Source organism: Lytechinus variegatus, chromosome 2 (genome assembly GCF_018143015.1).
Source record: "Lytechinus variegatus isolate NC3 chromosome 2, Lvar_3.0, whole genome shotgun sequence".
Classification (NCBI taxonomy): Eukaryota; Metazoa; Echinodermata; class Echinoidea; order Temnopleuroida; family Toxopneustidae; genus Lytechinus; species Lytechinus variegatus.
The window spans coordinates 57,158,927-57,176,500 of record NC_054741.1 but is presented as its reverse complement, the minus strand read 5'-3'; the positions used below and the strand labels follow the sequence as shown (position 1 = coordinate 57,176,500).

Below are 17,574 nucleotides of genomic sequence, written 5' to 3'. Positions count from 1 at the left end.
CTTTAATTTTCATTTTAATGTTGCACATCTTTATTTGTTGCTTGTTTTCTCAGTATTGAGGAAAAAAAGCGATTTCGCATTTTCAGATAATGATGAGAGAGATATATAAGCTACATTTGTTAAACGATTTTCAATTAGAGTATTTCGCTGCAGTATTTGTCCTTCCATGCATACATCTCTGCGTGAATTTCATCAAAGATGGGATTCAGACGATCCTTGACGCGGTCCACGAATGCCTTGAGTTTAGGTCGACCCATTGTCACGTCTCGTCCATTCAGGGTATTCTCCATCATCTGTTCCCGTGAGAAAAAAATAAATGCCTATATCATTGGGTGAAAATGGAAAATCTGTAATGTGCTGACTGTTCAACTTGTAAGACTACCCTTATCAATTTGAAGTATTCACAGAACTTCCCAAACTGCTATTGGAAATAATTCAGTCATCATGAACATTTTTAAAAGGATCTTTTTTTTGACAACGCAAAATTATCTCTTTTGTTTGGAGAAAATAACACGACCTTCATTTTAAATGTGTCACGTCTTTGAATTTGTATTGTATTATGTTTAGTTCATCTAGCACCATAATTAGACAAATGTCATGTATGCGAGCAGTTGTGGAAAGTCGTGGAGGTGATGGGATTGGGGCAAAATTCAGCTTCTTCGGATTGCATGTTATCAATGACCCGTGCAATTGCATGGAGGTGGGAATCGTTTCTTTCTAACTTCATGCTCCTGATGTGTCAAATCATAGTATTTATCAATCAGCGTTGTGGGCCATACATACATGGACGTTGCATACCACAAATCAGTAAGATTCCAGATATTAATCATTCAATGTATTCTAATAACAGAATGAATAAAAAAAGTAGCATTACCTCAGAAACAGCCAGCACATCAGCGACTGAGATGTCATCCCCGGCCAACCAATCATTGTCCTGTAAGAAAGCATTCTCCAGCTTATCAAGCTGCTTGGTAAGATTTTCTTCGTCTCTCTTCAATGTTTCCTCCGACGCATGCTCCTTTCCTTCTGAAATTAATGGGATGAGAACCTGGAAGATCAACGCCCAAACAGGTTATTACTTAATATTTGCGGAGTGACTATGGACTCACTTATTGCATGGCACCATAGAGCTTCTGTGCATGGCCCTCAGTTGCGGGGGTGCTGTAAAGGGGCGTTACTACACACATGCTAAAATGCAGAAATCCACCTTCATTTTAGAATGAAATATTTTTTTCATGTCAAATTTGTTCTGACCAAAATGATGATGATGGGTTTTCGCAAAGCGCCGATATCCGCCTCAGCTGGGCGCTCATGGCGCTTGCTAAAAAAAAAAAATATCTCACAAATTTCAAAGTCTTCAAACAGTGCTTAGGATCATCATTCAGTTCAAGTACTGTCCTAGTAATGCTACGATTGAGTTATAAAATCACCATTTTGAAGAAAAAAAACTTTTATTTCTTATCAATTTTTCTCTGTCCAAAGTCAACTTCATTTTGGAGCGGAACCCTCTTTTTTTTGCTAGCCAATTTTTTTAAAATCTAAACCAGCATCCCCTTTTTCAAAAATTCTTTCCAGACCCCTGCCTACTTGGAGCGTTCAAAAGGAAACACATACAGACACCTAATGGTATCCATCAAGAAGTTGAGCTTGCACTGCTAGATCATGTAGACCTAGCAAGTATACTACTGATGTACTAAAAATCTTGAGATGCAGAACATTAGTACAGCTAAACAGGTGCAGAGTACATTTCATCTATATCAATTAACCTTGATTTGAGGATGAGACTCAAAAAAATAATCACCCATCGTGACCTGTGTCAGCCATAACCGGGCGGGGTAGGGGGTTCAAAGTGAAACAAAAAAACATGAAATAGATTATTATATGAATCGGTATCGTTGCAGTGCCAGTACGAAGTTAATTTATAGTATTGTGCACTAAAGCCAGAAAGAAACACACAAAATCATGAAAATAAAATTAAACTTCAACCTCCCCAAGAACAGTTGAATCATTGTCAATGTACAGCACTTGTGTACAGAATGGGGGTGAGAAGGGTCCATCCTAAAAAAAAAACGGTTCATGCCGGAGAAAAAAGAGAGAAAAGGACAGAAAATGAGAGGAAAGTGTGACATATTACATTTTTTCTTTTTGTATTGAAAAAGTCAAAATCCTAGAATTCTTTCTCCATCCGCCATACCTGGCCCTCTCAAAATATCATGCTCATATAACGCTTCTGGCGAACATCTAGAATAAAGGAAAGTTCATACGGTGCAAATTACCTCACTGATGAAGATTCCACAACACCCTCCTCTTGTTCCTGTATGGTGAAATGCCATGTATTCATCAACTCTGGCTCTTTTCTCTAGATCCTTCGGGTACCAGTGGTCAGGGACTAGGTCTGCATACTTTGTTGCCAAGTACCTGATGATCGCCACTCTGCATCATGGTAATAATAACATGTAGGTTCAGTTATATGGACATACTCTACTGTGAGTCTAATACTTGGTATTGTCACCCTCGATAAAGATTTGTAACAAATAAATAATGAATGAATTAACGAATCAATCAATCAAACACACCGACACTGGCTGTATCGTTGAGCCACCACATAGGCGCTTATAAAAGAGTTTCTCAGTGAGTGTGAATGTCTATGTTAAGGACTCAACGTAAAGGAGCCAAAGTAGTCCGAGCAATGTCTTGATGTGAAGAAAAAGTGTGAGAGGGACTTCGAGCACAGGGTAGGGTGCGTGTGGGTTTTGGTAGAGGTGCGTGTGTGTTGGTGTCTGGGCAATTACCTACAATGGCAACCGAGGATCTATACAAAATTCATATCTTACCAAGGACACAATCGAGGGCGCTCTCAATTTGCAGATCATTGCAATGCAGTTGCGATTTTTTTACGGGCTAAAGCCCTCTATTTCCAAGATAGAGGGCCTCGTTTGAACTTTTGAAGGTTTTGGTGAAAAACAATAAAATTTTCTGTAAAAGAACGCTGATAAACGATTACAGAGGTGAAACAAGTAAGAATTTTATTTATCCACATCTATGTAGTACTATACGATCTATTGTAAATAGTTAATGGCTTGCTAAACCCAATCAGGGTTCCCAGTATTTCAAGAAAACAAAAATCCCTGATTTTTTTCTGATGAAGTTTAAAAATTCCCTGATTTTTATTTAGAATCATTCCCAGTTTCTCATGTTTTCTAAGTTGTTGCAGTGAATTACTTGTATTATATTTTAGACCTATTATTGTTTAATTATGTTTCAGTATAGGCCTACTTGTACCGACTTGTACTGTAGTATAAGAGGCTACACTAAAAAAAACACCATAAAATGTCATTCAATGAATGTTGTTTTAATATACAACAAAATATATCAGTGTTTGACTGACTACCGTTCTTTCGACTTTTCGGCCGATCAAGATTCCCTGATTTTGCCCTCATCCTCATTTAAGGAATTTAAGGCATTATGCCCTCATTTAAGGCATTTTCCTGCCAAACCATTTTAAGGAGGGGGCGAAGAATTAGAACAAAATACAGAATGAGAAGATATATAAGATTAATGACTACTGTGGTAATAACTGATAAAGGTTTGCAAGCGTAGTAATGTTATTACGTCAGAATGAGATATGGCTTCTACCAAGATGGTCGCTGTGATGTTGTCGCAGCTAACCCAATAAACCTGTATAGTGTGATCAAACTGGATCAAACTGGTCTGTTATTTGCCTCCAAACTTGCTATTGAAATACCTAAAATATTCATAACAAAATTACATGATCTGATGGCTTTGTAACTTTTGGAATCCCCCAAACTGCATAGCTATTGCTTATTTTACCATCAAGTTCAAGTATTGTCCGTATGGTGCATAACGATGATTTAAACAGAGGCATAAACATGTTTACTTGATACGTATCCACACAATATTATAGTTTCGTTCCTTTCTTCATAATATTATTCTGATGAAACCCTGCCATTCGGCCATTATAAGCTACGAGGTCCCCAACTTATTGTTCTGTAAATGTGCATGCAATGATGTAATGATGAGTATGATATAGTTTTCATCATCATCTATTATCGATATAAAGGCCTAATTAAAAGAATTGTATTTAATTAGAATGATTCATTTGATGAGCAACTATCTCATCATCGATAGTCCTTCACGGTGAGGGGTTTTTTTTCGCCCCACCCCAGCTCTACCCCTGTGGAGCCGTGATATGTGCAAACGCCGGGATATGTGCAAACAACGGTATATGTGCAAAATTTCGCCGGGATTTGTGCAAACAACGGAATTTGTGCAAACGCCACGCCGGGAAATGTGCAAATCTGTCAAAATTTATCAACGGCATCTGTGCAAACGTGACGACGGGATATGTGCAAATGAACAATTTTCACGGGAAAAGTGCAAACCTCCGGGATATGTGCAAATCACTGCATTTATCCATATAAAGGCTATTTCTAATGAAATGTTTCATAAAATTACTGTTAAAAATGAGAAACATGCCTGCATAAGGGAGAAGCTATACAGTGACATCGGCAATGAAAAGCTATTCAGAGAGGCAGGGGGGGGGAACTGTTGCACCCACAAATGTAATAACGCCCACAAATGTAATAACACTTTACCCACAAATGTAATAATTTTTGATAGCCCACAAATGTAATAATGACTTTACCCACAAATGTTATAAATTTGAAGGGCTTTTTGGCAAATCCGTTCTTAACTAAAATCCTATAGTAATGCGTTCATATAGCACACAAGTGCAAAGTCTCTTTTCCTGACCCGGTTATTTAACAAATTATAATATAAATCCAAAGTCTTTATTCCAGACCCGGTTGTTTCAAAAATAATAATATATGTCCAAAGTCTTTTTTCCAGACCCGGATGTTTCAAAAATTATAATATATGTCCAAAGTCTTTTTTCCAGACCCGGTTGTTTCAAAAATTATAATATATGTCCAAAGTCTTTTTTCCAGACCCGGTTGTTTCAAAAATTCTAATATAAGTCCAAAGTCTTTTTTCCAGACCCGATTGTTTAAAAAATAATAATATAAGCCCAAAGTCTTTATTTGAGACCCGATTGTTGAAAAAATAATAATATAAGTCCAAAGTCTTTTCTCCAGACCCGGTTGTTTAGAAGATTATAATATAAATCCAAAGTCTTTATTCCAGACTCGGTTGTTTCAAATATTATAATATAGTCCAATATCTTTCCTCCAAACCAGGTTGTTTAAAAAATTATAAGGTAAATCCAAAGTCTTTATTCCTAACCCGATTGTTTAAAAAATTATAATATAAGTCCAAAGTCTTTTTTTTCCAGACCCTGTTATTTCACATATTATGATATAAGTCCAAACTAAGATACGATAATGATGTTCCAGTGGAAGAAACATAAGAATCAAGCTTAGTCTTCTCTCCAGACCCAGTTAATTAAAACTGGTGGAATCAATGTCTTTGTTGTTGTTTTGAATTATACGGAATGTATTGTGAATATATTCGCCATGAGTAAATTGAGAATCAAGCATAGTCTTTTCTCCAGACCCGGTTATTTAAAACTAGAAACTGAAACCCTCTAGTAATGCCTTCATATAGCACAAAAGTCCAAAGTCTCGTTTCCAGACCCAGTAGTTTCAAGAAATTATAATATAAGTCGAAAGTTTTTTTCAAGACCCGGTTATTTCAAAAATTATAATATAAGTCAAAACTTAGATACCATAATGATATTCCAGTGGGGAAAAAAACAAAATCGAGCTTAGCCTTTTCTCCAAACCCTGTTAATCAAAAATTGTAAATAACAAAACAACAACAACAAAAACTGTATAAAGACTCCATAATCTTATTAATGCTGGATAACATGGACATATAGCGTAGTCTTTCAGCCAGACTCAGTCATTTGTTTTTCAAAATAACGCTAATAGTAAAATTAGAAATAACTCCAAATCTAAGACCAAGCAATCCTTGAACCTAAGAACCTGTTTTTAAAAAGAAGTTTAGAACGTTGTCTTTATTCCAGACCTAATCATTATATACAAAAATTACGAAAAAGAATCTTCTAACATAAGACCCTATCACATTCTTTTGGAATAACACAAGTTTTAAAACGTTCTCTTTCCTCCAGACCAGGTCATATAAAAAATGAATTAAAAAAGAAAATCAAATCTAAAACCAATTTTCAAAAGTTACACCCACTAAAAAAATATGTCTTTACCCCACACCCAGTTTTTTTTTATATATAATAATACTAAGACCCCTACAAAACATTGTAATTATGCATGGATATAGCAAACGTCCTTTCTCCAGACTTTGTTATTATTATTTTTTTAAATAGTTTTTACCCATATTCTAAAACGAATACCCAATAATCTAACTACTGTGGAATAACATGGAGATCGATTGTAGACTTTTCTCCAGACACAATTATTTCATGAATAAAAAAAACCAATAAAACCCAACCCCCAACAGCGAATCTAAGAACAAACAATCTTCCAAATTAAGACCAAGTAGAAAAGCACATGTTTAGAGCGTTGTCTCTTTTACAGACCCACTCATTAAGAAATTAATTTAAACATTCTTAAAAACATTAGACTTTGTCATATTCTTATTCCTGTTGAATAACATGGATATTATGCTTAGACTTCGTCTAGACCCAGTTATTTATAAGATAAAAAATATTGAAAAAAAAACAAAGCTAAGACAATTTTTTTAAATTAAACCCAGTTAAAATGCTTGGGTTTAGAGAGTTGTCTCTACCCCACACCCAGTTCTCTTAAAAATACAAATTAAGCAAAAGAGTAATCAGGAAAATTTAGACACCAGCCTCTCCCAAACTATAAAAAACCTGTGATAACGCATACCACAAAAACGACAAATTAACAAAAGGCGTAAATATTCAGATCTGAATGGTACGCGCCTTAAAAACCCAAAATAACAACGTTATTCTACATTAATGATATTGTGGCGTCTTTGTTAATGTTGTTTGTCTGTTTTTATCCTTTCTAATAATTTCCTATTTTGAAATAACATGGTATAGAGCAAAGACGTTTGTCCCCTGGAAAGATCAAACCTCAAGATGTTGATGGACCTGAATCCATCGACGGGACAGCCTAACCCCGTAACTCTGGTACGGGTGTGGGAGGGGGCTCCTCTTTCTTTGCCTGTCTCTCTTTCAGTCATTTAAAATCATTTTTTCCCTATCTTATCACTTCTTGATCACATAAATCCTCTCTCTCTGTCTCTCTCTTTACTTTACGGGTCAATATAACCCCAGAAAATATATCTTAGGCCTCTGAGATTATTGGAATTGTAACTAATAAAAAAAATGCTGAATATATTACAAATGGTGCTTGCCCACTGAAAATTTAAAGTACCGAAGAACTTGTTAAAACGTTATCCCCTATTGTTAGAATCATTTTCTTTTATATAATATCTCATAGATCGTCGATCAACAACCTTATCGTTTTTGGGAAGTAATCCTCATATTGTGTGCTGATATCTTATTCCTCAGCTTTTTGTTTTATATTTTAAGGTTTTGTTTTATTTTTTTCATAGAATAAAAAGGAATGAATATATAAGAAATAATAATGATAAAAAAGAAGTAATAAAAATAACACTAATTAAAATTGTTACCCTACTTCTCATACAGTGGGTGGCAAAAATAGTCAATCATGACTTATTGCCAAATGAAAACATGGAATGGAATGGTTATCCCCTCTTAATCAAATGTTTTTCTTTTATATACTATATCATAGATCGTTGATCAACAACCTTATCGTTTTTGGGAAGTAATCCCCCTATTGGTTACTGATATCTTATTTCTCAGTTTTTTCATATGTATTAAAAGTTCTGTTATTTGTGTTTTTTCATAGAAAAAAGAAGGAATATACAAGAAATTATTTTTTATGGTTTGCAGGGTCGTTCTTTTGTTGTTATTGTTGTGTTTTTAATGATTTTTATAACTGGGTCTGACAAAAAGACTACGCTATATTTTCATATCTGAATGACATTCATATCTGAATGACACGCGCCTCAAAACCCAAGCTAACAACAACAACGTTATTTAACATAAATAGGATCATGGGTCTTTGTTTTTTTAGAATTATTATAATTTTTGAAATAACCGGGTCTGGAAAAAAGACTTTGGACTTATATTATGATATTTGAATTAAGCGGGTATGGAAAAAAGATTTCGCATTTTTGTGCAATATAGATGCATTACTATAGGGTTTCAGCTTTTAGTTACCGGGTCTGGAGCAAAGACTATGCTTGATTCTCAATTTACTATTAGCGGCTGAAGAATTAAAAAAAACTAAGCTCGATTCTCATTTTTATTCCACTGGAATATCATTATTGTATCTTAGTTTGGATTTAAATTATAATTTTTTAAATAACCGGGTCTGGAAAAAAGACTGGAATTTATATCATAATTCTTTAAACAACAAGGTATGGAAAAAAGACTTTGGATTTATATCATTATTTTTTAAACAATCGGGTCTGGAAAAAGAGACTTTGGGTTTATATTATTATTTTTGAAACAACCGGGTCTGGAATAAAGACTTTGGATTTATATCATAATTTGTTAAATAACCGGGTCAGGAAAAGAGACTTTGCACTTGTGTGCTATATGAACGCATTACTATAGGATTTTAGTTAAGAACGGATTTGCCAAAAAGCCCTTCAAATTTATAACATTTGTGGGTATTATTACATTTGTGGGCGATCAAAAATTATTACATTTGTGGGTAAAGTGTTCTAACATTTGTGGGCGTTATTACATTTGTGGGTGCAACAGTCCCCCCCCCCCCTGCCTCTCTGAATAGCTTTTCATTGCCGATGTCACTGTATAGCTTCTCCCTTATGCAGGCATGTTTCTCATTTTTAACAGTAATTTTATGAAACATTTCATTAGAAATAGCCTTTATATGGATAAATGCAGTGATTTGCACATATCCCGGAGGTTTGCACTTTTCCCGTGAAAATTGTTCATTTGCACATATCCCGTCGTCACGTTTGCACAGATGCCGTTGATAAATTTTGACAGATTTGCACATTTCCCGGCGTGGCGTTTGCACAAATTCCGTTGTTTGCACAAATCCCGGCGAAATTTTGCACATATACCGTTGTTTGCACATATCCCGGCGTTTGCACATATCACGGCTCCACAACCCCTCTGAATCCTGACGACATGTATTAACTGATGCATGATATTTATCCACTACGTATCATATTTCTAGATCAAATAATGAATTATGCTATGTTATTAGAATAAATGGACATTAGACTAAATGAAAATTAGACCAAGTGACGATTAGCCCAAATGTGCATTAGATCATTGGCAATTAGACCAAGTGGTCATTAGACCATTTCAGGGTGACCAGATTTCACAAAATGAAATACGGGACAATCGACAAACAGGATCAACAAAGAAGGCTACACAGTGTTACACCTGTGAAAAATTATAAAGAATTGGAAGGGAGGGTGAATGAAAGAATGAAGGAGAGAAAGAAAAGACGAAAGAAAAAAGATGAATTGAGAAGAAAGAAAAAATGAAGGCGAAAATGAAGGGGGAAAATAAAATAAAAAATAAAAGAAAATTAGAATAAAGGGATGAAAGAAAGAATAAAAAGCGAAAAAAGTTTCTGTCATTCTTTGAATTCTTTGAAATTCTTTGAAATACCGAAAGAAAGGCTGTGTGAAAGACAAAATAAAGGAGAGATAAAAGAAAGTAAGAAAAAGGAGGAGGAAAGAAAAAAATGAAGAGAAGAAAAATGTTTCCTTCATTCTTTGAAAGAAAGAAACACGATCAGGAAAGACAAATAGGAAATAAAGATAGATGGAACAAAAATGGGCAAGCAGGAAGGGTAGAAGGATGAAGAAAGAAGGATAGAACAGTAAGAAAGAGGGAAAAAAGTTCAGACTTCAAGCAAACAAAAAAAATCCATCTGACAAAAAATCATACTGATATTTGGTGTTTTTAAAATATATTTTTAAAACTAAAAAAAAGTTTTAGAAATGAATAAAATTTCAAAGTGATTTTTTTTAACTTAAAAATTAGATAAAACATCGCGGCATCATACACAACAAGACTCAAAACGAAAGCTTAAACAACTAGATAGTGAAAACTCAAGAACTTGTTCCTCCGATCACATCTCCAAATCAGTAATCTGAGAAACCATAATATCATTACACAAATTTCCCGCCGATTTTGTGATTATTTTAGCATGTTTGGTGGAGAGAATCTGCTCCGATTCAACATGCCTAGCTATATAGCCTGCCACACAATGGCAGGAGGCCGGTTCGGTTGCGATGTATTGGGGTTAGCAAGAAAATCACCGCAGAACTTACATAGGTTTATCGATTTTATTGTTGTCTCTGCTTCGTCATCTTTTTTGTTATTTTGATGAAAATTCGTCACTTTTAAAGGGGAAGTTCACCCTGACAAAAAGTTTATTGTAAAAATAGCAGAAAAAATAATAAAAAATATTGCCGAAGGTTTGAGAAAAATTCATCAAATAATTAAAAAGTTATTAGAATTTCAATTATTTGATTTGTGACGTCATATGCGAGCAGCATTCCTACAAAGCGAATGGTAAAAAATCAATGAAATGTCATTTTCTCAGAAAATTGAGAATGGTTTTCACTGTAACTTTTGTATATCAATAGACAAATCATTTCACACCCGATCATGAAAAGAAAACAAAATTAAGTCATCAGGAACCATACAAAATTTGAAATTCATACATTTTATATTACATAACACATGGGGCAGCTGCTCGTTTATGACGTCACAAATCAAAAATTTTGAACTTTAATAACTTTCTTACTCTTTAACGGATTTTCCTCAAACCTTCACCAATATTTTTTACTATTTTTCTGCTTTTTTCACAATAAAGTTTTCTTCAGGGTGAACTTCCCCTTTAAATACATTTTGCTCAATATTCTGAAATACGGGACAAATAAGCGTCCCGGGAAGGGTTTGTCGGGACGCCGGGACAAAGAAGCAAAATACGGGACAATCCCGGGAAATACGGGACGTCTGGTCACCCTGGACCATTTGGCTATTAGACCAAGTGGTCAATAGACGAAATGGCTATTAGACCAAGAGGAAATTCTACGAATTGGACATTAGACCAAGTGAGAATTAGCCCAACTGGTTATTAGCCCAGATGGAAATGAGACGAATAGGATGTTACACCAAGTTGGAATTACACGAATTGGATATTAGCCGAACTGGTTGTAGACGAAATGAGTTTAGACTATGTGAAGTTGGACGAAGTGATAAGTAGACCAAGTGGTACTCCATCCGATAACTCACCTATGAAAATGTATGGTTTTTTTTCTTTAACATGTCAGTTTGCCCATAGGGTCTCGTGGTACCTCTTCGTGTGACACAGCACTAAAAATCATACGAAACACATCTATTTGATGGACCCATATACAATTGCAATTTGTAAAACGGAGTTCGAAATCTCGCATAAAAAAATAGTGTATCTAGATTTTTACCATGATTGGTATTTATCAAGTCATGCATCGCAGTTACAAAGACTAAATTGCACATGGATATACAATATTAAACATGTACAGTCTCAGAACAGTAGAATTATTTACACAATTGAAAAAGTACTCAAATATCTCTGTGAAGATATTTCCACTGGATACCTCGACAGTGTGACTGTTCACACGTTAAAATGCTCAAATTTAACAGTATGAACATTGAATGTGATTTCACATTGTGTCCACACTGTGGCAAACACACTCTAAAAACAAATCAGTTAAAAATGACTGATTAATAGGGTCAGCTGGGAGCAACTGTTATTCTAGTCATATTTGACTATTTTCTAGTCATATTTTACTAGAAAAGAGTTATTTCTGACTAGAATATAATTATGTCAGAAATGTGAATATCAGTGATTGCCATATCAGTTGCTCCCAGCTGACTACTGGTCTAGTCAATTTGACTGATTTGTTTTAAGAGTGCACCGTGTTCTGTCCAGTGGGAATGGTTGGTATAGAACCAACAACGTACAAGACAAATACATGTATATAGGCCTAATTGATGACAATGACAATGATTTTATTTATTTGACGGCCCCTCCTGGGGGCATATAAGGAATATAACAAGTGATAACAATGGCAATAATAGGCATAACAAACACGGTGACCAGACGTCCCGTATTTCCCGGGATTGTCCCGTATTTTGCTCCTTTGTCCCGGCAAACCTTTTCCGGGACGCCTATTTGTCCCGTATTTCAGAACATTGAACAAAATGTAGTTAATACATTTAAAAGTGACGAATTTTCATTGAATAACCAACAGATGACGAAGCAGAGACACAAATTAAATCAATAACTAATATTTTGCAAGTTCTGCGGTGATTTTCTTGCTAACCCAATACATTGCAAACGAACTGGCCTCAGGCCTTTGTGTGGCAGGCTACTATCTAGGCATGTAGGATCGGAGCAAATTCTCTATGATGCAAATAATCTCAGATGATAAACAGTTTTTCTACCAAAATAATCACAAAATTGGCGGGAAATTCCTATAATGATATCATGGATTCTCAAATTAATGATTTGGAGATGTAATCAGAGGAACAATTTTGACTTTTCATAGATTTCAATTCAATTTCAATTTTCAATTTATTGTTTAACCATCACAAACAAAAACAATACAAACAAATTAACAACAATGAATGGAAATTACAATGATGGTAAGGTGACCCCGGAGAAGCAAGGCTTGTAAAAGGGGCCACGGCCACCAGATAACATATAACATATAATATATTTATTGATATATTATATCAATAAATATATTGTTTCAGCTTTCGTTTGGAGTCTTGGTGTGTACGATGCCGTAATGTTTCATCTAATTTTTAAGTTTGACAATGTTTCACTTTGAAATTTTATATATTTCTAAAACATTTTACTTTTCGAAATCTTTAGAAATACATTAAAAAAACACCAAATAACCTTACAATTTTTTTCAGATGATTGGATATTTTTTGTTTGCTTGAAGTTTTCCCTTTTTTTCCTTTTCTTTCTTTTCTACCCTATCCTTCCTGCTTGCCCTTTTTCATTCCATCTATCTTTATTTCCTATCTTTCTTTCCTGAACATTTTTTCTCGCTTTCTGTTCATTTTTCTTTCTTTACTTCTATCTCTTACTTTCTTTCTTTATCAAATTTCCTTGTTTATTCCTTCATTCTTTCTAACCTTAAAATTACCTTGGCTTCCTTTTCTCTTCCTCTCCTGTTTCTTTTCGTTCTTTCTTTCCTTTCATTATTTTCTCTTTTTTCGTTCTCTCCTTCCTTCATTCTTCCCTCCCTCTCTTTCTTCCTTTCTTTATTTTCCCTTATTCATTCTTTCTTTTCTCTTCCTTCCTTCCTTCCTCCCTCCCTTCCTGTATTCTTCTTTCTTTCAAAGAATGAAGGAAACACATTTTGTTTCTCCATTCTTTCTTTCCTCCCCTTTTTCTTACTTTTTTCCCTCTAATTCTATCCTTTACTTTGTCTTTCACACATTTACTCATTTTCCCTTCCTTTCTTTCTTTTTTTCTTTCTTTCTTTCCTTCTTTCTTTCTATATTCATTTCAAAGAATGACGGAAACCTTTTAAAACTCTTTTATTCTTTCTTTCATCCTTTTTTTATTCTAACTTTCTGTTATTTTTTGTGCCTTCATTTTCTTTCCTTCTCGATTCATCTCTTTTCTTTCTCTCCTTTATTCTTTCGTTCACCCTCCTTCCAATTCTTTATATTTTTTCACAAGTCTAACAATGTGTGTGGGCTTCTCTGTTGATCTCTGTTTGTCAATTGTCCCGTATTTCATTTGGTGAAATCTGGTCACCCTGATAACAAAGATACAAATAATAATAGACTTGAGATGAAAATGATCGAAAAGGCTGCAGCTAATCCAATCCACACGATGCTGACTTATGACTCAATAGGCCCGTATTCTGAAGTCGGGTTTAATTTAAACTCTGGTTTCAAGTTGTGGAAAGCCATGTCATTACATAAATCTCCAACAGTACAGGTTCAATGTATCAGCTCATTATTTTGACTCCCAAAACATTATTAACTGCCTGAAAAGGATAAGCATGACATTTGTCTCCACCATTATGAATAATACGAGAATCATTAAAAAAATGAATGTAAACAAAAGTTCGAAGCGTTGGCTTCCCATAATTTTAGCACAGAGTTAGACCAAAGTCTAAGTTAAACCCGACTTAAGAATACGGGCCAGTGTCAACAAAGTCTATGACATAAGTATTCCCAAATATGTATTCTGAAATATTATAATGTGATTGTTCCTTCAAGCTAAACACAAGGGACACTAACTTACGTTTCACCCATGCTGAAGTCACCATCTTGAATGGCTGGTACAGTGCAGAGAGGAGTTATTTTTACAAACTCAGGTTTCTGATGGTCTCCTGAACAAAATAATTCACAATGTTAATAAATGTAAGAGAAAAAATTAACAAATGGAAAGATGAACAAATACGTGGATGAACACATTATTTATCAACGATTAGCTGTTTTGTGAATGTTAAACAAAAATTGATAGTGTTTTTTGTTTGGTTTTTAGCAAAGAAAAAATATCCAATTAAGCTTTTTGTTATAATTCTAAATATCATTCATTTATCACATCTATACTAATTTTGGTTACATTTTTCAATTTATTTTCACATCTTCCAAAATACCTGGAGGTGCTGCCTTTGGAGAATAATACACGCAGCCCCGAGCACTCCAAGCTTTCCAAGCCATAGATTAATATGGGATATATTCCCTATATTTCAGTTAGGGGTGGCCTGTGTCACCCCCCCCCCCGATAACGAACATAATATTTCAATATCATGAATTAAACGACAAGTATAATTACAACAGTAATAATAATAATAATGATAATAATAACAATGATGATGATAACAATAATTATAATAATTAAAATTATTGTAATAGTAGTAGCAATAATAATAATAATAATGGTGATTATCATCATGGTAGTGATTGTCATCCTATTACGCATGATGAGCATTGACATTTTTTTCTTACTTTTTTATTACGTCTATTGCTATTGAATAAAACCATTCATTTCGAAAAATGTTACTGTTTATTATACATCGCATTATCTTTTAAAATTTCCCTCACCCTGCAACCAAGCACATATGGTGTGTCCCGTTTATTTTACCGCCCTTATAATTTTCTTTTTATTTTTGTTAATTTTCTTTATTCAATTATGTGATGCAAAATATGTGGAGAGCATGCAAAAGAAGGGGAATTAAAATTTGAAATGAGTGTATGAAAGGGAAGTAACAATGAATCCGATAAGAGTCCTCAAAATATGGCTCATTTTCAGGATTTTTTTTCAAACATTTCTATCTAGACTTTAAAGAAATAAGCTTATTACTTAAAAAAATTGGTCTTAAGGACTACCCCCTTCCCATTGGAATACAGACGTGGGGTTTACCTTTACGGGACCCCCCCAAAAAAAGAGAAGTTTTACGACCATGAAAGGAGGAAACAATTTGCTCTTAAAGACACCCCCCCCCTCCCACTAGAAATACCGACGTGGTGTTTGCTGTCATGGGACTCCCATCCCCACCTCCCCCCCCTAAATTTTTTGCGTCCAAGAAAGAAGGAGAATATTCATTCAATCAGCGATCACAGTTTCGAGATCGCCCATCTTTAACTAAAGCATTATGTATGATAATGTTCATTTACGAGAGATCATGGTCTGTTTTCATATTGGTTTCCATTAATTCGAATTCAGTAGTGCTTACCTTCCATCAGGTTTACTTCTTCGATTTCGAAAGGGATTTTGGTGTTTTTGAGAAAGATGAGAATAGCGCGGCTAGGCTGCGAACTGTAATCCACGTACACCTTGACAACCATGGTGAATCTTGATCCCGGGTATTGATCGCAGGAAGCTGGATTCGGAGATCGACTTCGTCGTTGAGCATGCAGTCTGAACGATCAGAATTTGAAAGATTCGATCCTCACCTTACGATCCCTTGAGCTTTCGAGTGTTATGATACTCGCGATTGTTTTAGGTGTGGCTGCAGTTATATGTGAGCACCCAACAACGTCGTGATATCACATATCATGTTTGAAAACATGGTGTACCGACTGAGTTCAGAAGTCACATTCTATCGGTGACATTGACTTGTTTATTCCGATATTTCATGTTCCCAAAGACAAGACCCTCTTTTAAAGCGGGGTGGGGGGGGGGCTTCAGCCCCCCACTTTTTTCCAAAACCGTGTACAAAAAAGTAAAAATGACCATAGGATTGTGATTTTTCGCATGGTCAGCCCCCCCCCCACTTTGAAAACCGTTCCGCGGCCCCTGTTAAAGGCCCATTCCATCCACCTTCCAAAGCGATTATTAAAAGGAATAGAGAACATTCTTCCAGCTTTAGTGAGTATTTGATGAAATGGGGAGTTTAAGGTAAAGATGTCACTGAAAATATTGCCTCAACCAGGGGCTGCGAAATTACATTTTGATAGGGGGCAACCGGGCAAGGCAAACTTATTTCTTCTCAGTTGAATAAAAGGTGAATATAGTGTAACACTGCTAATTTAATGCTCTTCTATTCTCTTTTCTTCACTTTTGTTTTATTTTTTTCTATTGGCCTTTTTTCACCACTTAAACAACAAATAATGGGGGGGCGAAGTCAAATTCGACAATAAGACGATGGACGTATTAAAAGCACCGACATAAAGCATGTATCTTGTACGTGTAGATTTTATCTTTTTCGCACTAGCTACATGGGCCGCGTAACGGTTTTGAAACTTGGGGAGGGGGCTGAGCCAAAAGTGAGGGGATAGCCATGCAAAAAAATCACAACCAGATGGTATTTTTTTACGTTTTTGTGTATATTTTAATAAGTTAAAATTATCAAATTACACATCACGTGCGAGCAACCCCGGCCCCTTATATTGAAAGAATAATTTAACTTTTCATTACTTGATGATGGCAAATGATTTTCACATAGATGCTATACATGGATGCTCTATATATATCCGTAATGAAAAAGAATTATCTGGAGAGGAAATCGATCTAAACCTTTTCATGTGACAAACGATTAAAACTTCATTTCTTATTTAGGTGGATATTGACGCTGTGCAGCCTTTTACACCATGTTTGCTTAATTTCGTTAATTGTAATCCAACAAGAAATACTCTTTAATACCTGTACTGAATTTAATCGATCTGTTACCCGCAATTTTACACTGCATGTATATATTCCGATTTTTACTATTCTTTTTAATTCATGTTTGGTTCTTTGAATAAGGTTTATCGATAGATTTCTATAGAATTATTTCGACAGGTTTCATTTCTTTATTCACTTTTGTGATTACAACAATTCTGGTTCTACTTTCTGTTAACGTAAAGGTGGCCAGATGCTCGCAGGTTATGACTTCATTGACCTCCCGTATGATTTGCTATCATTGTCATCATCATCACCACCACCATCATCATCATCATCATCACCACCACCACCATCATCATCACCATTACCACCGTCATCATACTGTTACGGCACAGAAAGTTTACATACAAACCAGTTATCATATCTTCGATCTTAAAATCTT

The 17,574-nt window shown here is 35.0% G+C and overlaps 1 protein-coding gene across 1 annotated transcript; it reads right to left on the bottom strand.

The window, feature by feature from the left end:
• LOC121408450 (glutathione S-transferase theta-1-like) lies at positions 1-16,032 on the bottom strand. Its single transcript, XM_041599924.1, has 5 exons — positions 15,763-16,032; positions 14,325-14,412; positions 2,277-2,433; positions 875-1,048; positions 1-293 (listed from the first exon to the last, which is right to left on the bottom strand). Exons 1-5 carry the CDS (start codon positions 15,872-15,874, stop codon positions 135-137), a joined length of 690 nt encoding a protein of 229 aa, XP_041455858.1. The 5' UTR covers positions 15,875-16,032; the 3' UTR covers positions 1-134.
• Between the last annotated feature and the right edge of the window lie 1,542 nt (positions 16,033-17,574).